Below are 26118 nucleotides of genomic sequence, written 5' to 3' on the forward strand. Positions count from 1 at the left end.
ATTGGACTTCCAAACATGGCTTCTTCCTTTTGCTTTGCTCTCAATGCACATGGGCTAGTGAAAAAGCCTTCAATTCAGCCACACTCTCATCATCTCAGCACATTACTTTCTTCTACTGTAAGTATATATAGATAATTCATCACTACAATTTCTCCTTATTTATTAATCTGTTGATTCTCGTCTTTTTAACTTTTTCTTTTTAGTTAACAAATAAAGATGTAATGTTGGATTATCTCAAGCTCAGCATTTAACTTAGTTGATTATTTTTTTTGCTCGTTAAAACTGCCTTTCTTGAAGGAGTTGTAGAGATGGGCTGTAAAATTATCATTAGTGGTTGATATAGGGACATGTATGCGTAATCAAGACCATTGATCTTGTAAACCATCACGAAGCATTCAGTATTAATCCAATGCCAAACAGACGTCCCGTTCATAGCGCAAACATAACATAGAAATTAGAGAAGACTAAGGCCTATAAAAAATCATAAGTTTTAACTTAATGTGGAACCCTAAAATCATAAATCATCTTTTTTTGTGTTAAAATTTAGGAGATTTTTCTTTCCAAAATTTTCCCTCTTAAATTCACAACAAACTATATCGAAGGAATCTATATATTATTATCTATCACATTTTATTATAGGGATTTACTAGGGACCATCGCAAAAGGCATTTTGCGGAGTAAATGCACAAATTAAGTGTTCACGAGGTAGAAGAAGAATCCTTTTGATTTGAAGAGTAAAAGCTCTTCATAAATAATCGTTCAAAAGGTTCTTTTAAAGGTTTAGGATAGGTACTTTATAGCCCTAGCAAGAATATTACCGTTTGGGGCCAAAACTATAAATAAATGGACAAGAAAAAGCAAGTTGCCCATGCCCCAACGGCTACTTTGCCAGACGGGGGCGGTCGACCAGGGTATCGCGGTCGCCTGCCCTTATCGGACGCTCCTTTTTATTTTGAAATTTAAAACTATCGCAGTCGACGGGGGTGTCGCGGTCGCTCGCCGAGGGCTTTCTGGACCTTTTATTTTTTAACAGAAACCTATCCGCGGTAGGCCTAGTCTAGGGCGGTCGACCGCTGAGACCTCTCTGGATAACTTTTGGATTTTCAAAAGCCTATCCGCGGTCAACCAGGGTAGCCTTAGTCGACCGGCCCTCTTTTGTTGGGTAGATGCTGGACTTCCAGCATCCAGCCCGCGGTTGCTGGGAGACCCCGGTCGACCTGCCCTGTTTTAAAATTTTATTTTTATACATTAAAGACTTAGGGCTTTGGGCCATGGTCTTTGGGCTTTTAACTTATGTTTCCAAATACCTTTTTTAAGTTTGTTGAAATAGTTTTGAAAACAAGAATTCATGCAATTACTTAATGTCAAGAGGACTCTAATACATTCTAAGAAATAAGAGACCTTAAGTCTTCTTGATCTCTAATCTTCTTGTGCAATCGCATGATCTCCTTGACATAGGAGAGTATTCTGTCTTGCTTTTGCGCTTGTGGTTTCATTGCTGGTAAGGTACCTAACATATTCCTCTAGCTTTTGATTTTTCTCGTTGTTGATCTTTCTCTCCTTCCTTCCATACCTTTGCACCAGTGTTTGTTTTTCTTTTCATTTCATAGCAGGAAAACCCCGTGTCTCTAATCATCTGATGTTGCTTTTCAAAAATCTCCCATTCGAATATTTTTTTCTAGCTTGTTTGTGTGCCCTAGGATTCTGTTTTGATAGCATCTTCTAGGGAAAGGACGAGGAAGAGGGATACCGGCTACCTATTCTAAGAGTTTTTAAGTACGTTTATTAATCTCGTCCCTAGAAGCAATCCCACGGCTCATACATGGGCGATACAGGTGACTCGGCCTCATATTAAAAAAAAAACTCTCAAACCGAATATTCCTGTAATTTTAGCAATACAGAATGTGCCAAGGGGTCTTTGTCTGGACTCGCTTGTTTCCTGTAACGCATCCAAAAGGAATCCAATCCTAATTGGTTCCGCTTTCCAACGCTTTCATATGTTTAAGTACAACTCTTCCAAACTGTAATGTCTATAAGAACCCAGAGACCAAACATTGGACTTCCAAACATGGCTTCTTCCTTTTGCTTTGCTCTCCATGCACATGGGCTAGTGAAAAAGCCTTCAACTCAACCACACTCTCATCATCTCACCACATTACTTTCTTCTACTGTAACTATATATATAATTCATCACTACAATTTCTCCTTATTTATTAATTTGTTGATTCTTGTCTTTTTATCTTTTTCTTTTTAGTTAACAAATAAAGATGTAATGTTGGATTATCACTAGCACTTACCATTTAACTTAGTTGATTTTATTTTTTTTGCTCTTTAAAGCAGCCTTTGTTGAAAGAGTTGCAGAAACTTCCCATGAGAATTGACGTTTCTACAGCTCTCATAAGTACAGCCCTCAAGAAGACTTCAGCAAGAATCCTGGATGCTTTTGTTGATTCTGTGTTTCAATTCTCCGATCAAGAATTGCTCCCATCACAGGTACAATTGCCTGAGTTTCAATGTTAATTAATTTGTACGACAATGGACTGTTTCTATCTATATCTCACATGATCTAAGTAAGAAATTTAGAAACAAATCCATATTATATTGTTTGGATAAAAGTTTGCATTGCACCCATCAAATGTGGCATTAGGTCCTGTTTGGATTGCAGGAAATTTTCAAAAAAGATTGGAAAGTTAAAAATATTTCTAAAAGTTCACACTAAAACGAATAACTTGAACAAACCATATTCAACTTTTATGTAAAATCATATCATTTCACTCGGAATAGTGAAAAGTTGAACCAGAATGAAGGGTCGATTATGAACGATATTCAATAAGATTCATCCGAAAGAGCTAGGGAGATACATGACCAAAGGACCCCTGTAGGGCACAAATAAACACCAAAATATAATCTTTTTTCACACATCAAAACACTTACAATAAACTTTGTGTTGTTCTCAATATTCCTCTAAATTTGTACACATCTTCTATGCCCCCCTTTCACCCAACTTTCTCTACACAAATGACAAAATATTTATAGACACAAACCACCTCCTAAAATAATTAAACATATTAAACACATACTTTTAGTTCTGATGAGTCTTTTAGATAACCCAAACAACTTCACAGAAATCCCTAAGAGACTCTTGTACATACAGACCCCTAGAGAAGAGAAAAGTACGGAATGCAGGCTGATGTTTGGGGAAATTACGGATTATGGGCACCTTTTAAAACAAGAACGAAATACGGGCTAATCTTCAAAATCGGGTGGTCAAAAGACCCAGATACCCTTCTGACATCGACAGAGTCCTCCCTTTTTATTACTGCTTATTACATTGGCGCGCTCTACGAGGATTCTTTTGGTTCGTTTGAATGTGTATTTGAACCGAAAGAACCTTGGGTTCGTTTCTATCTTGGCCGTCGGAAATAACTAGAGACGGATGGATGCTTGACACGTGTTGGAAAACTTAAACTTTTTGGAACGCTGACGTACTTTAGTGAGCAGCGTTATTTTTTCTCGCTTCTCTTTTGGCTTAGAACGGTAACATCATTGAATACGTCTCTTTTGGCTTAGAGTCTTTTCCCTTCTCTTTTGGTCCTCATTATTTACGCCGGCTTACCCTATTATTTAACACCGGTTTACCCATTAATTACGCCGGCGTACCCATTATTTCCGCCGGCGTACACCCTATTTTCGCCGGCGTACGCCATTATTTACCCCGGCGTACCCATTATTTCTTTTTTGGCTTAGAATCTTTTCTCTTCTCTTTTGGTCCTCATTATTTAAGATGTCTTACCCCATTATTTACGCTTTCCGCCAGCGTACCCCATTATTTACGCCGGCGTACTCATTATTTCTCTTTTGCCTTAGAATTTTTTCCCTTCTCTTTTGGTCCTCATTATTTACGCCGTCTTACCCCATTATTTACACTTTTTGCCGGCATACCCATTATTTCTCTTTTGGCTTAGAATCTTTTCCCTTCTCTTTTGGTCCTCATTATTTAAGTCCGGCTTACCCCATTATTTACGCTTTCTGCCGGCCTACCCCATTATTTACGCCGGCGTACCCATTATTTCCACAAGCTTACACCCTATTTCTCTTTAGGCTTAGAATCTTTTTCCTTCTCTTTTCGTCCTCATTATTTACGCCGGCTTACCCCATTATTTACGCTTTCCACTTGCATGCCCCTTTATTTTCACCGGCGTACCCATGAATTCCGTCGGCGTACACCCTATTTCCGCTTACACTCTATTTCTGTCGGCGTACCCCTTAATATTCCGGCAGCGTACTTCTGAATCCGATGGCGTTCTCAGCCAAAAGAGACATGAGAAATAATAAAATATTCAATAACGTCGCCGTTCTAAGCTAAAAGAGGCATATTCAATAACGTTACAGTTATAAGCCAAAAGAGAAGTGAGGACTAAAAGAGAAGTGAAAAGATTCTAAGCCAAAAGAGACGTATTCAATAACGTTACCGTTCTAAGCCAAAAGAGAAGTGAGAAAAGATAATGATTGACTTTGGGTTGTCAGCGTTCCAAAAAGTTTTTCAACACGTGTCAAGCATCTATCCGTCTCTAGTTATTTCCGACGCCCAAGATAGAAACGAACCCAAGGTTCTTTCGGTTCAAATGCGCATTCAAACGAACCAAAAGAAGCCTCGTGAAGAGCGCTAATTTAAGAGGCAGTAATGAAAAGGACGACGTGTCCATGTCAGAAGGGTATCAGGGTCTTTTGACCACCCGATTTTGATGATTAGCCCATGTTTCATTCTTCTTTTAAAGGTGCCCGTAATCCGTAATTTCCCCAAACATCAGCCCACATTCCGTACTTTTCTCTCTAGAAAACATACAAGGACTCTTCAATTACCAATACATCTTAAGTACCCTAGCTAGAACAACAACATAACACTTCATTTAGCACATTGATTTTTATCTACATATTCCAACATCCTTTCTTCAATCAAAATTTCTAAAAAAAACAAGTTATTTTTTTTAATCGTCCGTATGTTCATCTGAACATGTTGGCATCTCAATCTTCAATTTGGTAAGTTCTCATTTGGAAATATTGATGTGATTCTTCAGAGTTCGCTTGTTCTTTTGCTTCCATGAGATTGCGATAATTCACATAAAAAATTATAGGGTATAATTTTTGCAAGAAATGAATTGTGACTTGTGCTGCACTTTTTAAGCTTTTTCCTTACTATTGGCCGCATTTTAGAAAATCCTCATTCAAAATCTCATTTTTTCTAACTTCAACTTTAGCTTTAAAAGTAGGTCTATGGTCCGATTATTTCTTCTAAATGAGTCCGCTTTGACAGATCTTCACTCTTTTGATGATATTTTTTTGTAGAATAGTCCGATCAAACTGTTTTATATCTCAGAAACTAGACGCAAAAATCTTTTTGTCGGTATATCATATGGTACGTTTGGCCTAAGATACCGCTTTCGAAAAAATAGAGCAAACAGTGCATAAATTTTTAGACTAGACTTTCAACACCACATGTTGGTGACTTTGATACCACCTGTTGCATGGATTGAATAGATCTATTATGAAAATATGAAATAAGAATCATCGAAATGAGCTATGGAGATACATGATCAAAGGGCCATGTGTGTGTGTGTGCGCAAGAAATTTTGTGTTCTCTCTCTTTTTTTAAATCTCTACATTTCTTCTTCTTTTTCTCATTTTTTTCACCCTACTTTCTCTACACAAATGACTACATATTTATAGAAACAAATCATCCTAAAATAGGAAATCCCATTAAACATATTTGTAATTCCCATGAATCTTATAGGTAACCCAAACAACTTCATAGAAATCCCCAAGAGACTGTTGGATAATTTAGCATACCATAAAGAGCCCTAGAAAACATGCAAGAACACTAAAACTTTCAATACTTCATAAGTACCCTAGAACACTACAATGACACTTCATTTAGCAAGGCATATTGCTTTTGATTTATGAATTCCAACACAAAGAAAATATTTTCATAAAAAAAAATTTCAGTAAGAAATAATTTTTTTTGGAACCTAAACAGGTCATGACGTACATGAATTTTGAAAGAAAGAACTTCTTTATTTTTGACTTCTCTCATTGGTTGTAGAGTATGGGTGCAACAATTGGGTGGGGTTGGGTTGAGCTTTTGCTATAAAATGATTTGGAATTAAATCTGAACCGACACGATTTTTTGTTAAAAGCTCAACCAGAATTTCCAAAAATCGACCTGAGTTGCACCCCTATTGTAAATACAAACGTTTGGTACCATCTTGTTGTTTATACCAGCTTGAACTCATGACATGATAAATCAAAACTCAGATTAATTTGTGCAATTTTTAGAGTAACTTCCGACCGGTTGAGGAGATTGGAGAAGCTGTGACGGTTCAGTGTATAGAAGGGGAGATTCCAATCGATTTCCCTGAGGGTGTTTACATAAGAAATGGTATGTAAATAGTCTTTGTGGTATCTTTTACTGAGCATGTTTCATATTTTATGGAGTTTGTGTGCGCGAAATGGTCTTGTTACATGCAGGCCATGGATTCATGCATATCATATTCATATTCAAATTATAAGATAAATTTCAAGAAATACATCCAAGTAGCGTCACAAACCACCTCGATGGTCAAGCTCTAACAAGATATAAACGGTTTCTTTCCAAATTTTCTTTCAAAATTGATACCAAAAATCCCTAACAGACTATGCATCTCCACACTTTCTTGCTAGAATTTCAGATTACAATTCCGGACATTTCAATTTTAAATTCTTTTAAGTTGTTCAATTCCGGACTTTCATGCATATCATATACATTTCTTTTGGTTTTTCATATTCTAATGTAAATATTTTTGCTTTTCGTATTGCAACCTCTGCCATGAGCCCTATCACCTTTAGTGCGTCATGTTACCTTTGTGTTGACTCTACCCATTAAACTGATTTGACTTGGTCTACTTTTGAGTCTCGTCCAATCTTTGTTGCACTAGGACTCCAGCCCTTGTGGCCTTATCTCATAAGAGTTGGTGTTAGAAACAAATTGCTTGCTTTGTAGATCCTACAATTTAGCAATTATGATCCAACAAGGAGTTTGAGGGCAACTCAAAGTTCTTGAGCAATTGGGACTCTTTCCCCAGCTCTGCAACTAATTTAGGAGTGTTGTGGGCCACACAGACCTTATCCAAATGTGTAGTCCTATCCTAATTCCCAATTCTGTTCCAATTCCGCAACTTTTGCAAAACCGGTTTGAGGATAACTATCCTAATTTGGATTACACATTATTATGCTTATTGTTAATCAAATTAATAATACATAATAATGTATAATAATTAATTAATTAATTAATTAACAACCCACATCCAATGGGAGTTATTTCAGCTCCAATTTGTCTTCGAAAAATTCTCCTACTGTCTCTTGTGACTTTGAAATTTCACTTAGCAACCCAAGAGGGGGGTGAATTGGGTGTCTTTTTAAAATTTAAGAATTTTGAAAAACTTTCTTTCTCTAGTTTTAAGGTGATTAAGATTTAGAATTAATTTCAGAGTCAAGAGTTAAAGAGCCCACCACAAGAGATGAAGAGAAGAGACAATGAAGCTTGACACAAGATTTTTATAGTGGTTCGGTCTTAAACTCAAGACCTACTCCACTCTTCTCAAGTTGATCTCTTGAGGAATCCACTAAAACCTTCTTCTGAGGAACTTAAATACGGTGTTCCTTCCGCCAAGTACAATCCGAGCTTAGACGCTCCAAGGGATTTAACTACGGCACCCATTTCGCCAAATACAAAGTAGGAATGAAGGATGTAGCTCACTTGCCTCTTAGAATGCTGATTACAATGTAAGAACCACTCACTCTCACTCAAGAAGAAGATGAATAAGTAAATCCTAAGGTCTCTCGAGAGTAATCTAAGGTTAAAGGCACAAGAGAGATTAAGAGAGTGTTTTCCTTGTTAGAATGTGATAAAAACCCTTACAAATGCTCAAGGAATGTTTGGTGAGTCATTAAAAGTGTCCATTAAGCCCCAAGCAACTCATATATATAGTAGAGTATGAAATATGGCCTCTTTAGACTCCCCAATGGTCATTACGGAATTGTCGCACAGAATTCCATAGTGGTCGTTGCCACTATATTTTTTTTCAACAGAACATTTCACAGAATTCCATGGGAATCCATGGAATTCCGAGCATGAAATTCCGTGGGATTCCACAGAATTCCGTGAAGGCCATTTTCAACAGATTTTCCTTCTTTTGCTTGCTGATTGTTTTGGGCGTTTGGAATTCACTTTTATCTTGATGAATGGAATGCCATATGGGTCCAAATATGTGAGGACACCACCATGATCATTCACTTGTCCAATTAGGTTCATTTTAGGTTTATTTTAAGCTCTCTTTTGTGCCTTCAACTAAGATATACATGAAAGACCTAATACAATCTAGGTAGACAATCTTGTTGGCACTTTGATAATGCTTTGACTTGTCTTCTATCAACTCCATTGATTTGCTTGAGCATAGCTTTGGTCTTTGAGTTGATTTCCATCCTTTTGGGCTTGCATTTGATCTTGCCTTTGAATGCTCTTGTCTTGTCTTGTTGTTGCTTTGCCTTTGATTTGTTGCTGCCTTCTTCATGCCTTTGAATTCACTTTGTACTTGATTGAATTGTTCTTTGATGTGCAATCTTGAGAGTACTAGAGCTTGGAACATATTCACTTAGACATAGAAGAGCTTTAGTTCAAATAACCATTATTTGACAAATTGAGTTTGTTAATCATCAAAACACATAACTAGGAGTACTTGTTGAACCCTTGGGCTAACATACTTACTTAACAAAGACATGTATATATATATATATATATATATATATATATATATATATATATATATATATATACTTAATTAATATCCACATTACTCTAATGGATCATATTCGTCCGTGCAATTACAAAAAATGCGGAATCCTAATCCATCTGGATCTTACCGGGTCATTCGAGTTATGAGTGGGATCATCGCAAGGATCCGACAGTCAATCCTGTAGAACCCTATATGGGCCCCACTGGGATCTCGCTCTGTAGTTAAACTACACTCGCATTAGGTCAGTGGCCTCCATCGAGACGTAATCCTAAAGATGACCGTCAGATCATCTTACCCCTAATCACATCATGTCTGTGCAAGTCCTTTCTTTGTAACTACATCTACTGAGTTGAGTCATATGGGAGGTGGACACCATTTTCCACCTTGGCCCACTCTTGGTATACCATTTTGGTCAAGCGGTGTTTGGCCTCCAAATGCATTTGTAAAATCCTTTGAAAACAATTCAATGTTTCATAAAACTTTTCGATAAACATTTTATCAAATCAGCCTGGCCATCCTATTTAATAGGCCTACCGCTCTGACAAAATTGTAGATGTCAATCCCTCAATTTTAGGGCGAAGAATCCCTTGTTGAGTATCAATATTGGTCTTGAGAGTTTGCTCTAGGATATAGCTCTATCTGAATGTGACTCTGAAATAGAATCACTATAAGATAGACTAAGATCATAGAACGGGCCGACAGACCAATAAGATCCCTCAGGTCTAAGGACTTGTGAAGGACCCTGTCTGGAAGAACAACTTTATACTTTCGTTTCCACAAGTTATTTTTATTTGATCCGGTTCAGTTGCGCGATCCAATTGTCGCACCCACTCTTTTTGCTTAGGGTTCACTACTCAGATGACCGAGATAAGTCACCTCACGACACATGCATGTAGTAGGCAAGACTGATGCTACTTGTATACAGAAATATATGTCCAATCTCTTTCCCAACTAGGAACTATTAAGGCTTGCATAGAACCGAGATGCCATATCTCCTTGCTCCCTTGGATCTCTGAATCCTTTGAGCATGGCATTTCTACTACACTACCTAAATGCGAACATGTGTCAATAAAATAAGCACATCACACACATTCATAAATGTAAATACACATTCATGTCATGAAATAAATCTTTATTGATTAGAAAATATCATTCTACTGGCTTTTCAGGGCATATTCTCTAACACGTAGGACACTCTTCATGCTTGTTTATCAATCAGTCTACATCATTAATGCTTTAATTTTTTTTTGAATATTTTTGCCTTATTCATTTTATAGATCTAATTTTCATGTGGATGTGAAACAACCAATTACTCCAAATGCTTAAGCTGTTAGAGTTGGTGTTATTTAATCATTTATACCAACACTCCCCTTCCCGTGCCGTCCCTATGTTGGGTTAGTTGTACACATGGATTCTTTTAATATCAAGGAGTTGTTGGGTTTTGAACCCAGGACCTGCCGTGAATAGCTCTGATACCATGTGAAACTACCAATTACTCAAAAAGCTTAAACTTTGAGTTGGTGGTATTTAATCATTTATATCTCAACAATGGATAGCTAAACCTTGAACTCTGGGACTTGGTTCATCTCCAAACTAGTGCTGGGAGTTCAATTCCTCCACTTTAAAGAATCCTACTATCGTAAATAACCCAATGATTAAGTTCTTTGAATACTTCTGCAAATGTGATCTTAAACTATACTACAAATTGCAGGTCCAAATCCTCTCTTTGGCGCCCTGCAATCGACAGAGTCAGTGTTTGGAAGATCAAGTCACACATGGATTGAAGGTGAAGGAATGCTTCATGCGTTATATTTTAAAAAGGATGCTCAAGGAAATTGGAATATCTCCTACAAGAACAGATATGTTGAATCTGATACACTTAATATCGAGAAAACAAGAAATCGACCCACTTTTCTTCCAGCATTAGAAGGGGATTCTCCAGCTATATTGGCGGCTTATTTTCTGAACCAGGTAAGAGGTGATTACTACTCAATTAGACTAGTTAGAAAGATTATTGAAATTACTATTTACATAGTTTCAACATAGTTATACTTACTTTTTATAATCTTTTTCTATATAAACAGCTAAGATATGGCAAAGTAAACAAGGATCTAGGGAACACGACCGTTTTCGAACATGGAGGAAAATCCTATGCAGCTACAGAGAATCATATACCAATCGAAATAGACCTCTTCAGTCTTGAAACATTGGATAGCTGGGATATCAATGGGGCTTGGGATCGCCCTTTCTCTAGCCACCCCAAGGTCTTTTATTTGCCCCAGCTGTTTGATTGCATCTGAAACTTCGATATTTGAACTTAAAATGATGTGTACTTAATGTTCTAACTTTGTTAATTAATCAATTTAAATTGAACAGAGAGCTCCTGGATCAGGGGAGCTTGTTACTCATGGGGTAGATGGAATGGAACCTTACTTTGTTGTAGGAGTTGTCTCAGGTAGCCACATCATTTTCACTAGCTTATGATAGACATTTTAAGGGAAAATCGAAACATAATTTTCCATTCATGGGTTTAATAAGCTATTTTGTTTTCAGCTGACGGAAAGAAACTAGTACATAAAGTGGACCTTAAGTTCAAGAGAAACAGCTTGGTACATGACATAGGGGTTACAGAAAGGTAAGATTGGCTTTCATGTAATTTTTTGAGTTTCTTACGCTTGAAAGCTCTGTAACAAAGTACATAGATAAATACTAATCTGTTGCTTTATTTGGGTAAATGTATGTTTTGATATATATATATATATATATATATATATATATATATATATATATATATAGAGAGAGAGAGAGAGAGAGAGAGAGAGAGAGAGGAAATGAAGTATGTGCAGCTGCATAGATAAGCTATTTGTGCATGGCTGCACAAACCATAGTGGGGGCCACATTTTTTGGGGGATCCAAAGCATTCATTTGGAAGGCCCTTCCACGGATAGGGTGTGTACCAAAAATCAGCCCTATAGGATCATCCTAACCCAATCAAAGTTTGAGGGGAAAATGGACAGACACTGTTTCTGCCCATTTTTTGCCTCCCCAATTGGCAGGGTTAGGATGATCCTAAAGGGCTGATTTTTGGTACACACCCTATCCACGGAAGGGCCTTCCAAATGAGTGCTTTGGATCCCCCCAAAAATGTGGCCCCCACTGGGGTTTGTGCAGCCGTGCACAGATAGCTTATATGTGCAACTGCACATACTTCATTTCCTTACACATATATATATATATATATATATATATATATAGAGAGAGAGAGAGAGAGAGAGAGAGAAAACGGTTCCTACACACATGTGTAGATAAGTTATCTACACACTAGCTTAAAATACAGTGGGGGACACATTATTTGGGTGATCCAAACCATTCATTTTTAAGGCCCTCATATAGATAGGGTGTCCACAAAAAATCAGATCCATAGGATCATCCTAACCATTCGAACTGTGGAGGCAAAAAATGGACTAATTTGTGAATGTTTAAAGACATCCAGTTTACCTCCACAAATCGTAGGGTTGGGATGATCCTATGGATCTAATTTTTTGTAGACACCCTATCTATGTGAGGGCCTTTAAAATGGATGGCTTGGATCACCCAAACAAAGTGGGCCCCCACTGTATTTTAAGCTAGTGTGTAGAGAACTCTCTACACATATGTGTAGGAACCGTTTTCTCATAAATATATATATATATATATATATATATATATATTTTTTTTTTTTTTTCCCAAAGTTTTATAGGTTATAGTTATGGTTATGGTTTATGGTTATGATCTGTGGAGGTTTAAAATGGATGGTTAGAAAATGGGCTTCTATAGATCGGATGGTTAGGGTTATGGTATGGAGGTGGTTTCTTAGGAACATCCTATCTATGTGAGGTCCTATAAATTGAATGTGTTGGACGAGTCAAACAACTATGGGAGAAGTGGTTTGTCAACTCTAGCTCATGGCGAGCTCAAGCTCACGAACCACTACTCCATATATGAGAAAAGAGTTTCTACACCCTAGTGTAGATAACTTGTCTACAGCCTGTCTTGAAATACAGTGAGGGCCACATTGTTTGGGTGATCCAAAGCATTCATTTGATGGACCTTGACATAGATAGGGTATGCCCAAAAAATCAGCTCCATAGGATCATCCCAACCCTACGATTTGTGGAGGTAAAAATGGACGTGTATAAACCTTCACAAATGTGTCCATTTTTGTCTCCATAATTCAAAGGGTTTGGATGATCCTATGAAGCTGATTTTTTTGAGCACACCCTATCTATGTGAGGGCGAAAAGGTTTCTGAGGTATCGCGCAGCCTGAGCAGCCCTCTAAATACACCATCTCCAATAGTTGTTTGACTCATCCAACCCATTCATTCCATAGGTTATAGTAAGGATTATGGTTAGGGTTAGGGTTAGGGTTATGGGTTATGGTTATGATTTGTGGAGGTTTAAAATGGATGGCGAGCTTAGCTGCTAACGTTAACTAAATCACTTGATGTACATTAGAGTACAATAGGAGAAAAATAGATTAATGGCAATGAAATAGTCTTGCAAGGCCACACAACATGCCATAAATCCCAACAGAATAGACATTGGGTTTCACTTACTTTCTTTTAATGCACATGGGGGAATTAAGTAGAGATTTGGGCCCACCCTTTTATCCTCAAGAGCCTTGAGGGAGAAAAAAAAAACCCTAACTTTGGATTTTGGAAAAATCGAGCTAGGCACCTAAGAGAGGCCGACAACCATTCCTCTCCTCCCTCCTCTTCTTCACTCGTCCATGGGCGTTTTCTCCCCCTTAAAACTCACACCCAAAGTGAGTTTTCTCCCTTTTTTTTCTTCCCTTCTCATTTCTTCCATCCCCAACCTTCTCTTTTCATCTCTTCTTCTCCAAACACCTTCTTCTACCCTAATCTTTTGTCTCTCTTCTTCTTACTTCTTCTTCTCCTCCCCACCATATTCGCCCCTTTAATCTTCTTTTCTACTTGTGGATCACCATCCCACTATTCTTTCTTCCATCATTCAACCTCTTTATTATTTTCTTGCCCTTTTCCGTAGACTCTCTTGGAAGTCGCTGCTGTCCGCACAAGATTCACGCTCCAGGCTTCTCCACCATCTTCTTTTTGGACCCGTTGCGAGTATTTTTTGGGCTAAGGCACTGCTGTGTTTTCCGGAAGGTATTTTGAAACCCTAAAACCTTTCTTTTCTAATCCTTTAGCCAGTTTTTATGGTAAGTTTGAACCCTAAGACTTTGTTAGTGTTTTAGGATGTCTTTGACCCTTGGATGATGTTTGTAGGCCCTGGTTTTAAGCATTTAAAATTCTGGACAGCAAGCTGTTTTGTAATAGATTTTTCAGTTTTATTTCCCGTTTGGCCTTGTTTGATGCAATGAAACTCTTATTTTCAAAGGATGGTTGACTTAGAACAAGTTTGCATTGATTTCTCTCTTTAAATCTAACCATATGTGGGCTTTCGGGCTGAAATTATTCCCCTCACCCTTGTTTTATGCTAACGTTAGCAGCTAAGCTAGCTGCTAACATTAGCAGCAACAAGGATTAATAGCAATGAAATAGTCTTGCAAGGCCACACAACATGCCATAAATCCTAACTATAAGCTATAGAATGAATACCATAAAATATGGCCTTGCAAGGAAAAACATGAAGGTATTTGCCCTCTCAATTCTCAAAACTTACGAATTTAATCTGGACAAGAATCATTATGTAAATGTGAAGAGATACGAAGAGCTGAAGAGAAAACAAAGCCATTGTGAAATGGACGAATCAGATGATGAAAGTACTGCTACTTCTCAATATCGGCCACGATTGGAAGCTCCTCCTTCAATGCCTCCTAAACCTCACTCGAAGGGTGTTGTATTGTGTAGTGCTCCTCCTCCTCTGCTTTCACATTTTCGGATGGTTTGTTACTGGTATTCTGAATTTCATGTGGTAGAGGCAGAGCCAAAGTATGTGAATGAAAGTGCAAATTGCCCTAGATGCAAGAAAAGTTTTGTGGTCTTTGATGGTGAAATGGTGTTGCGTCGGGCCGCACAAGTCTTCAAGAAGGATTCGAAGATCCTAAGGGGAGAAAGGATATATAGGGGACGCGGTTCCTAACCTAGAGCTCAGCCTGAGCTAGAATTCAGAAATACACCATCTCCATGTTCTTTGACTCATCCAACCCATTCATTCTATAGCACCTCACATAGAGAGTGTGTTCCTAAGAAACCATCTACATACCATAATCCTAACCACTCGATCTATGAAAGCCTATTTTCTAGCCATCCATTTTAAACCTCCACAAATCATAACCCTAACCATAACCTATAATTCTAACCATAACCAATAAAATGACTAGATGGGATGAGTCAAACAACTATGGGAGACATAGTTTGTGAACTCTAGCTCAAGCTGAGCTCTAGCTCACAAACTATTTATATATATATATATATATATATATATATATATATATATATATATATATATATATATATATATATATATATATATATATATATATTAGAAAAAGATTTTTGAGGTATCTCGCAGCCTGAGCAGCCCTCTAAATACACCACCTCCCATAGTTGTTTGACTCATCCAAACCATTCATTCTTTAGGTTATAGTTAGGATTATGGTTATGGATGGTCCTATGGAGCTGTTTTTTTTAGCACACCCTATCTATGTGAGGGCCCATCAAATGAGTGCTTTGGATTACCCAGACAATGTGGCCCCCACTGTATTTTAAGCTAGGGTGTAGATAAATTAACTACACCACGGTGTAGAAACTCTTTTCTCATATATATATATATATATATATATATATATATATATATATATATATATATATATATATCAGGAAAAGGTTTCTGAGGTATCGCGCAGCTTGAGCAGCCCTCTAAATACACCATCTCCCATAGTTGTTTGACTCATCCAAACCATTCATTCTTTAGGTTATAGTTAGGATTATGGTTATGGTTAGGGTTATGGGTTATGGTTATGATTTGTGGAGGTTTAAAATGGATGGCTATAAATTAGGCTCCTATAGATCGAATGGTTAGGATTATGGTATGGAGATGGTTTGTTAGGAACACCCTATCTGTGGGAGGTGCTATAGAATGAATGGGTAGGGTTATGATTTGTGGAGGTTTATGGTTAGTGAAATTCCAAGGGCGGTCCCGAGTACGGCAACTTATGAGGAGTGAGAAATTAGGTTTCTAACAAGTTTTAATTCTTTTGAAAACTCAAACCCAATTTTAGAAATTAAGAGATCAACAATAAAGTTCAAGCACACAAGTTAAATCTAAAGTCCAAATGCAAAATAAAGAGCAAGAGTAAGAGAGATTGCACCCGAGATTTAAAGTGGTTCGGTCCTCCAAACGCGAGGCCTACTCCACTCCACCAACCAAACACGTTGATGGCTTCACTATGTGATCTTCTTAACTTCGGCGAAGATCGGTGCCGATTACAAATTCCGATTACCTTTAACCTTGGTGGCAATCTTCACCACGGAGAGTGGGCTACGCTTCTCCGAACACTCGCCCGATACAAGTTCTTGACTAATAAAGAAAGAACAAAAAATCCCTCACAAGGGTTTACAAATTGTAGAAGATGTACAAATTGAGCCTATAGATCCAAATCCTAAACTTAGAGGATGAGAGGCATAATCAAGTTTGATTCACTCTTTGGATGTTCAAATGAAGTTTTAGAGTGTTAGGATTGATATTTGAATGTTTGGAATGCCCATATATATAGGAAAAACCAAATATGACCGTTCAATGGCATTGTTGTAATTTCAGGAAAAATCGCAACGGCTAAAAATCCGACCGTTGTAGTGTTCTCAGAGTTCCGAGAAAAAATCTCGGAGTTCCGAGAATACAAACAGAACTTGAAAAAATGTCTACTGGACCATTTCTCGGAGCTCCGAGAAGCCTATGTTGGGCAGATTTTCATTTCTGTTTTTAGGCTTCCAACTTAACACCAAGATGGGATTGCTATGAGGGTTCCAAGGTGTTGGAACTCTACAAAGACAATCACTTATATATTTAGGGTGTGTGTTTATTTATTTGATTATGCCTCTAAAATCTAAAACTAAGATTGGATCTTTTATACAATCTAATATCACTTGATCTTCAATGGATTCTTCAAGTCTTCATTTGTCTTGGACTTCGATGTTTTTGGCTTTCATGATGTGGTCCAATGAGATCTTCTTGGCCTCAATCCAAGCAATGTTGTCTTAGCACCAATGTAATCTACAACTTAGACAATCAAACACATTAGTGATCATAAATCACTTGTGTATTGGAATCATCAAAATAAGTTGGGAATGCCAAGGTGGAAACCATTGGGCTTACAATCTCCCCCTTTTTGATGATGACAAGCACAAGAGATTTTTCAATACAAGCATTCATATTTTCCTTACACTAGAATTCTCTCCCCCTTTGGCATCAATAAAAAAGATTGGGGTAAAAGAGAAACAAAGGAATGAAATATTCAATTTAAAGCTCCCCCTTTTTCAAGGAAAAAGACAAACCTAGAACTCCCCCTATTTAGAATTTTTATTCAACATAAGAGGGGATATTTTAATTATCCATAGAAAGATATTCAATTTTAGAGTAAGCCCCTAATCTAAGCACATATGATGAAAATCATATGGGGGCTTTGGGAACCCAAGATTTCTTGGTTCCAACACTATCTCTAATCTTAGATGCACATTGGAATTGGTAATGACCATTTATTCCACAATAATGGCATCTAACATGAGGGTTAGATACGCTAGTCCTATCATATGCATGTTTAGGTCTTTGACTAGTCTTCTTTAAGATTATGTCAATAATTTTGTCACCATTTAGGAATCCATGGAGACATAATCTTAACCTTTCATTTTCATTATGAAGATGGGTCATTTGATTTAGAAAATCATTAAATTCATCTTCATAAGATTTGGAAGAGCTTGCAACATCTTGGAGTTTTGCAATTTGGCAAGATTTCTCATCCAAACAACCCTTAAGAGTTTCAATCTCAAGTTAAAAATTTTCAAGTTGTATTTGAGATTTGGAAGAAAATTCATTTTTCAAAAAATTAAGTTCATTTTCTAATTTTGAAATGAATTTCTTTTGAACTTTATTTTTAGAAATTTGAGAGTGCAAGGTTGAGCACAATTCATCATATGATATTTTTTCACTATCACTACTAGATGAATAACATGAAGAGTTAGAGTTTACATCGTCTTCATGGGTGAGTGCCATGAAGCAAAAATCGTCTTTCTTTTCTTCCCCTTCGCTTGAACTCTTTCCCAAGGTGCTAGTAGCATCCCATCCGGCGGCAAGAGCTTTATGTTTCTTCCATTCCTTCTTTCCCTTGTATTTTGAGGAAGATGACTTGAGAAGTGGACAATCCGGTCTTTTGTGTCCTGCCTTCTTGCAATTATAGCACCTTATTCCTCCTTCTACTTCACTTTCTTCTTCGTTTTATCCTTTTTATGTTTCTTTCTCCATAAGCTTTTAAATTTCCTTAAAGCTTCTTCTTCATCGCTATCCGCCTCGCTAGAGGATGATGAGTTTGCTTTGAAGGCTTTTAGAGCTAGAGATCGACTCTCTTTCTCTTTCTCTTTCTCTTTCGGCTTCTTCTCCTCTTGTCGGCTAGTGAGGAGCATCTCATGGGTGATGAGAGATCCTACGAGCTCCTCCATGGTTAGCGTCTTGAGATTCTTTGATTCTTGTATCGCGGTGACCTTTGGATCCCAATGTGGAGGAAGAGACCTAAGCAAGTTACTCACAAGCTCATCAGTAGGATAAGATTTACCAAGATTTACTAATTCATTAGAAATTTTAGAAAAAACGGGTATACATTTCGGAAATGCTTTCGTTTTGATCCATTCTAAACATTTCATATTTGCACTTTAACAAGTTTATTTTGGAATCCTTAACTTGAGATGTTCCCTCATGGGTAACGGCAAGTGTATCCCAAATAACCTTGGTGGAATAAAAAAGAGCAACTCGATTAAACTCCTCGGTAGATAGGGCGCAAAACAAAGAATTTATAGCTTTGTAATTTAAATTTGCATACCTTTTCTCTACGACATTCCATTCTTCAATTGGTTTGGAAGGCAACATGTATCCATTTTCAACAATGTGCCAAAGTTCCACATCTATCGAAAGAAGATAGATGTGCATTCTTGTCTTCCAATGTCCATAGTTGGACCCATCAAAGAAGGGAGGTCTAGTTGTGGAATGGCCCTCTGGAAGTCCGGTTCCATTTGAATTTGCTATTTCACAATTAGAAAAGTTGTCAAAGATCTTATGATCTTTCCCCTGTTTGAAATTTTTAAAGAAAAATTTACCAAAGATTTATAGAAAAGAAAATCTTTTAAGAGCCTTTGCTCTGATACCAAGTGAAATTCCAAGGGCGGTCCCGAGTACGGCAACTTATGAGGAGTGAGAAATTAGGTTTCTAACATGTTTTAATTCTTTTGAAAACTCAAACCCAATTTTAGAAATTAAGAGATCAACAATAAAGTTCAAGCACACAAGTTAAATCTAAAGTGCAAATGCAAAATAAAGAGCAAGAGTAAGAGAGGTTGCACCCGAGATTTAAAGTGGTTCGGTCCTCCAAACGCGAGGCCTACTCCACTCCACCAACCAAACACGTTGATGGCTTCACTATGTGATCTTCTTAACTTCGGCGAAGATCGGTGCCGATTACAAATTCCGATTACCTTTAACCTTGGTGGCAATCTTCACCACGGAGAGTGGGCTACGCTTCTCCGAACACTCGCCCGATACAAGTTCTTGACTAAGAAAGAAAGAACAAAAAATCCCTCACAAGGGTTTACAAATTGTAGAAGATGTACAAATTGAGCCTATAGATCCAAATCCTAAACTTAGAGGATGAGAGGCATAATCAAGTTTGATTCACTCTTTGGATGTTCAAATGAAGTTTTAGAGTGTTAGGATTGATATTTGAATGTTTGGAATGCCCATATATATAGGAAAAACCAAATATGACCGTTCAATGGCATTGTTGTAATTCCAGGAAAAATCGCAATGGCTAAAAATCCGACCGTTGTAGTGTTCTCGGAGTTCCGAGAATACAAACAGAACTTGAAAAAATGTCTACTGGACAATTTCTCGGAGTTCCGAGAAAAACTCTCGGAGTTCCGAGAAGCCTATGTTGGGCAGATTTTCATTTCTGTTTTTAGGCTTCCAACTTAACACCAAGATGGGATTGCTATGAGGGTTCCAAGGTGTTGAAACTCCACAAAGACAATCACTTATATATTTAGGGTGTGTGTTTATTTATTTGATTATGCCTCTAAAATCTAAAACTAAGATTGGATCCTTTATACAATCTAATATCACTTGATCTTCAATGGATTCTTCAAGTCTTCATTTGTCTTGGACTTCGATGTCTTTGGCTTTCATGATGTGGTCCAATGAGATCTTCTTGGCCTCAATCCAAGCAATGTTGTCTTAGCATCAATGTGATCTACAACTTAGACAATCAAACACATTAGTGATCATAAATCACTTGTGTATTGGAATCATCAAAATAAGATGGGAATACCAAGGTGGAAACCATTGGGCTTACAGTTAGGGTTATGATTTGTGAAGGTTTAAAATGGATGGCTTGAAAATAGGCTTCTATAGATCGAGTGGTTAGGATTATGGTATGGAGATGGTTTCTTAGGAACACACTATCTGTGGGAGGTGCTATAGAATGAATGGGTAGGATGAGTCAAAGAACATGGAGATGGGGTATTTGTGAACTCTAGCTCGGAACACACTATATGTGGGAGGTGCTATAGAATGAATGGGTAGGATGAGTCAAAGAACATGGAGATGGGGTATTTGTGAACTCTAGCTCAGGACGGTTCCTGAGCTAGAGTTCACAAATACCCCATCTCCATGTTCTTTGACTCATCCTACCCATTCATTCTATAGCACCTCCCACAGATAGTGTGTTCCTAAGAAACCATCTCCATACCATAATCCTAACCACTCGATCTATAGAAGCCTATTTTCAAGCCATCCATTTTAAACCTCCACAAATCATAACCCTAACCATAACCTATAATCCTAACCATAACCATAACCATAACCTATAAAATGACTAGACTGGATGAGTCAAACAACTATGGGAGATATGGTTTGTGAACTCTAGCTCAAGCTGAGCTCTAGCTCACAAAGCATATATCTATATATATATATATATATATATATATATATATATATATGTATGTATGTATGTATGTATGAGGTTAGTGATTCTAGTCCACCGACCAGATAAGGCTATCTACTCCACCCTTATTAAGAGCTGTCAGATTTTAAGTAGAATGATCCCAACCGTTCAAGATAAAAAAAAAAAAAAATGTTAACAAAAGAGGCGTCTGTTTTCCCTCTCTCTCAATCACGCACGCTGGGTTTTCGCTTCCCTCCCTCGCTGGGTTTCTGAACCATACTCCATTTCAGCATCAGATCTCGCTGTCGCTGCATTCTCTCCCTCGCTGGTGAACCGGAAATCTGACCCTCACTGGTGAGTCCTAAAACTCTGATTTACTCTTCTTCTTTTCTCTTCCCCCCAGCCATGGAAAGAGATCTGATGTTGTGGGTTTTTTTTTGGTTCAAAACCCAGAGAGAGGTTTGTTTTTTTAAGGGCATTTTTTTCTCCCCAGCCTCGAATTTACTCTTTTTTTTCCCCAGCCATGGAATACGAGAGTTGTGGGTTCTTGTTTGGTTCAAAACTAGGGTTCCCAGTTCAGAGACCCTAGTTTCGAACAAAGAAAACCCACATCGTTTAAACCCTAAATAAAAATTTAAAAGTAGGGTTTCAAATTAATGAATTTTTATGTTTTTGGTTGATAAAAAGGATTTTTTTACAAGGGTTTTTTTTCCTTTGGATCTCCACCATCTGACAAGGGTTTATGATATTTCTGTAATTTTTGGTTGAGAAAACACTGGCTTTTTACTGATAAAAGTGATTTTTTCCTGGTTTTGTTCAGATTTAAATCTTTTCAATCAGAAACAGGTTTTCAAAAGCAATGATTATATATATATATATATATATATATATATATATATATATATATATATATATATAAATTCTGGATCTTATCCATATGCATGATGTGTGTTTTCTTGATTTTTTCATTGGGTTCAAGATTCCACTTCACCTTCCTGTTTAGATGTGCAACCTAGTTGCTCTCTCTTATTCATATACTTGATGTGGGTTTTCTTGATTTTTTTTCACCAGTTTATGACCTTGATCACTTCACGGGTTAGTTTAGGTGGGCAACCCAATTGCATTTTAGGTACAATTTGTCTATCAAATCAGCGATGTTTCTGTGGGTAAGTTTCAATTCCATTTCAAGATAATCAAGTGTATAGTTGAAGTCCTAACTTCATAGAATTCGAAGCTCTCCAGGGCCTATCTTGAAATGGAATTGAAACTTACCCACCTCATCGGAATATCAAACCACTCAGACAAGAGTTTTTTTTTAGGGCCTATCTTTTTTTTAAAAGGGGGCTAGAATAGATTGTACACAGGGCAAAACCAAAAATTAACATACACACCAATTCACGTTATTCTAGCATTACAAAACTCAAATTGTGAATAAAGTTCTACACACCAATTCACGTTATTCTAGCATTACAAAACCCAAATTGTGAATAAAGTTCTTATCTATTCACCTCATGGTATAGTAAGTAGAACAATAACTTGTTAATAGAAGTCCATTATTGCAAGTAACAAAATATATCCATTACTAGAACTTGCAAGTAACAACACTTGCAAGTAACAAAACATAATAGAAGTTCTACATTGATATTAACCTTCATTACACATTTTCCATGTCACTTGAAAGATGCATAAAGAACCCGCAACAAAGCCCAACGACTCCAAGTACTTGAAACCGCCCATTTCCATTCTTTGCCTCTTTCATGTCTTTCATGTGCTAAATCAGCATCTTCAATTCAGTTACCTCAGCCTTCATTAGTTGCATCAAAAACTTCAAATTGGCTAATTCGCTCTCCAACCTCCGTAGATGGTTGTTCGATTCCATTCGGGGCCCAAACTCATACCTGCCTAGAACCTCGTCTGCCTATAGGAAGAAACTGTACTCCCATTTCTTACCATCCTGCATGTTTTAAATATGTTACGGAATTGAAATTGCCTACGAATAGAATTACATTTAATGATTATCTACTTACATTGAATGCGCGCACGAGTGGAATACCCGATCTTCGTTCTTTTCCGTCTCGGATATCTTCAACGTAGCCTTCCTCTGACAAGGACAGTTTATTGAGGGTAGTCTTAACCCACAGACCTATTTGTAGAAGAAGCCATCAATTAGGGTTTTTCTCATCTGCAAAATAAAATCCATGAACTTCAAAGTTCAAACCACCCAAACCCCACCTAGTTGAGTAAATTGAATGATACTGCCATGGAGCCATACGAATAAATCACCCAAACCCCATCAGAACATCTGCCCAGTTTTTTCCTCCACATATGGAAGGGTTAGGATGATCCTATGGACCTAATTTTTTGGGGAAACACTATCTATGAAAGGGCCTTTCAAATGAATGCTTTGGATCACCCCAAAATTGTGGGCCCACACTGTTTTTGACGCTCGAGCGCAGATAAGAGATAAGCTTATCTGCACTTATTTGTTCATTTTTCCCTCCACAAATTTATGGGTTAGGATGATCCTATCAACCTCATTTTTTGGGGACACCCTATCTATGTAAGGGTCCTTCAAATGAACGCTTCGGATCACCCCATAAATGTGGGGCCACACTGATTTTTACGCTTATCTGCGCTCGAGTGCAGGAACAGTTTTCCCACTGTGCGTAGATAATCCAATGGTGTACTCAAGTGGCGACTTTTTTGTGGGAAAATATAAAAAAATCATTTATTTAGTTGGAGCACAATGGAAGTCTTCTTCAAAACTGACAAACTACTCTTGCGGTTAATATTTAGAATTCAATAATTCTATCCATGGTTCCAAAGGATTGCATCTATAATTGTCTGAAAAGATGTAATAAAGGACTGATGCATTTCTTCTTTGCTTCTCAGGTACAACATAATATTGGATTATCCACTTATTATAGACATGGGTAGGCTCATGAACGGAGGCTCGTGAGTATTTTTTTTGTTTAAATATTATTTTTATGTAACTTAGCTAAATGATCAAATTTAGAAATTTTCTGAAGAACTCGATTTTCATATTATAGATTGGTAAAGTTTGAGAAAGAAGGTTACTCACGAATAGGGGTGATGCCTCGCTATGGAGATTCATATTCAGTTAAATGGTTCGATGTAGAACCACATTGCACTTTTCACATGCTGAATTGCTTTGAAGATGGAGATGAGGTAATTAAGTATAAAACACCTTTGGTTAATGTATTATTATAATAAAATACCTTTGTATTATTAGAAAGAGAAAGTATAACACAAGAATATTGTAGTAGAAATTTAATGGATGCTAAAATTTTAACCTGAAACAGGTTGTAGTGAGGGGTTGCCGAGCTCATGGGTCGGTCGTACCAGGCCCAGATGTGGGTCAGGACAAATTTGAATGGTTCTCTAAAGGATATAAGCCTATTGCTACAAGTGAGAAAAATTCTGATAATTTCACAGAGGATGGATTTCTTTTCTCTCGCTTGTACGAATGGAGGTTAAACATGAAAACTGGGGTAGCTAGGGAAAGAAATCTCACGGGGACTGAGTTCTCAATGGATTTCCCTATGATCAATAATAACTTCACTGGTTTACATAACAAGTATGGATACACCCAAGTTGTAGATTCCATTGCAAGCTCTAGTTGTGGTGAGAATTATTTCAAATTTCTTGTTCTTACTTTTCAGTGATTATTTAGTTGAACAAGAAGCGTTTATTTACTTCTTAATTGTAGGGATGTCTAAGTATGGGGGGCTAGCCAAGCTACACTTCGACGAACAAGACAATAAGATTTCTAAGGTAACGAACTTTTATGCATGTATTTAAGGTCGCAACCATGTTTTTCTCTATTTATTTCATTGTTTTTGTAGGAATTTAGGTTTAAAAGCAATTAAGTGTAATAATTAGAGTCATTACTTTGGAGAGTGTCAAGCTATATTATACTGAAAAGCATATTTATTTACCATAAAAATTATGATGTATTCCAAAGCAGGAAGTTTCGTCCATATCCTCTTGTAATTCGAACTTAACACAAAATCATCACTTCTTTAACTTTTAAAATCATTTATTCATATGCATTATGCTCATGGATGAGATTGACTGGCCATTAAAATCTATTACATATTTAGCGGAGAAGAAAAAGTTTTCATCACATCTTGTGTACTAATAACTATGACTCTTGATTCAGAGGGAGAAAGATTCTATAGCACTGATCAAGATGGACTACCATACATTTGAGGAAAACCAGTTCTGTACTGGAGCTGCATTTGTACCCAGGAATGGAGCTCTTGAGGAAGATGATGGATGGATAATATCATTTGTTCATAACGAAGATGATGACATATCTCAAGTAAGTTAAAGGCCCATTCCAAATCATCCCAAAACCTTAGTTATGTTATTATTAGTTATAAACATTGAACCTTTGCTCCTTGCAGGTTCACATAATTGATACGAGGAAGTTTGATGGTCACACAACTGCCAAAATTGGGATGCCCCAGAGGGTGCCATATGGATTTCACAGCACTTTTATCTTGAAGCCTGCTCAATGCTAGCAAATATTGCCATCCAGGTTGTTGGCCATCTTGAACGGAAGGATTAAACTTCAGGAAAACTTGATGGAATTCATGATCAGCTACCAGCGGATGTTGGGAGACTATTTCAGTTGGATAGTTTAAATTTTTTACATTACTATTTTGATGTAATGAATTTATGTTATTTAGTTTATTAGGATTGTATTCATCATAGAATGCCCTGTTTTTTATTTTAGAAGGTTGAGGCCATCATGAATAGCTCTAGTTCTGAGCTTTATCATATTAATATCATGTTGAATATATATATATATATATATATATATATATATATATATATATATATATATATAGAGAGAGAGAGAGAGAGAGAGAGAGAGAGAGAAGGGTTGCTGTGCTCGAGCACAGAAACAAGGGAGTGGGGCCATTTGGGGGGTGATCCTAAGCATTCATGTGGAAGGCCCCATCATGGATGGGGGGCCTGCCAAAAATTAGCTCCATTGGATCACCAATGGGTGTCCATTTGTGGAGCCAAAAATGGACAAATACTGTTTGTCCACAAATCTGTCCATTTTTTGCCCCACAAATGGACGCCCTAAGGTG

The 26118-nt window shown here is 37.3% G+C and overlaps 1 protein-coding gene across 4 annotated transcripts; it reads left to right on the forward strand.

Moving 5' to 3' along the window:
* Positions 1–25748, forward strand: LOC143861490 (carotenoid 9,10(9',10')-cleavage dioxygenase 1-like). 4 transcript variants are annotated; one of them, XM_077372412.1, is made up of 13 exons: positions 1–117; positions 2338–2493; positions 6334–6436; positions 10540–10799; positions 10913–11092; positions 11205–11283; positions 11382–11463; positions 23885–23947; positions 24043–24181; positions 24316–24637; positions 24723–24787; positions 25176–25337; positions 25423–25748. In XM_077372412.1, exons 1-13 carry the CDS (start codon positions 16–18, stop codon positions 25537–25539), a joined length of 1830 nt encoding a protein of 609 aa, XP_077228527.1. In that variant the 5' UTR covers positions 1–15; the 3' UTR covers positions 25540–25748. The 4 variants fall into 4 exon arrangements, with proteins under 4 accessions (XP_077228527.1, XP_077228531.1, XP_077228529.1 ...); XM_077372416.1 differs by having other exon boundaries at positions 2341–2493; XM_077372414.1 differs by lacking the exon at positions 1–117 and adding an exon at positions 2014–2170.
* Positions 25749–26118: the final 370 nt, after the last annotated feature.

Source organism: Tasmannia lanceolata, unplaced genomic scaffold (assembly GCF_043159265.1).
Source record: "Tasmannia lanceolata isolate RefF3 unplaced genomic scaffold, GAP_Taslan_0.1 ptg000003l, whole genome shotgun sequence".
In the NCBI taxonomy this organism is placed as follows: domain Eukaryota; kingdom Viridiplantae; phylum Streptophyta; class Magnoliopsida; order Canellales; family Winteraceae; genus Tasmannia; species Tasmannia lanceolata.

Excerpts from the sequence above, each read along its gene's own strand:
- LOC143861490 (XM_077372414.1), top strand. The coding sequence starts at position 2,027 with ATGTCTATAAGAACCCAGAGACCAAACATTGGACTTCCAAACATGGCT. Across the intron at positions 11,464-23,884 it reads GACATAGGGGTTACAGAAAG|GTACAACATAATATTGGATT; the intron begins GTAAGATTGGCT and ends TTTGCTTCTCAG. Across the intron at positions 24,638-24,722 it reads CATTGCAAGCTCTAGTTGTG|GGATGTCTAAGTATGGGGGG; the intron begins GTGAGAATTATT and ends TCTTAATTGTAG.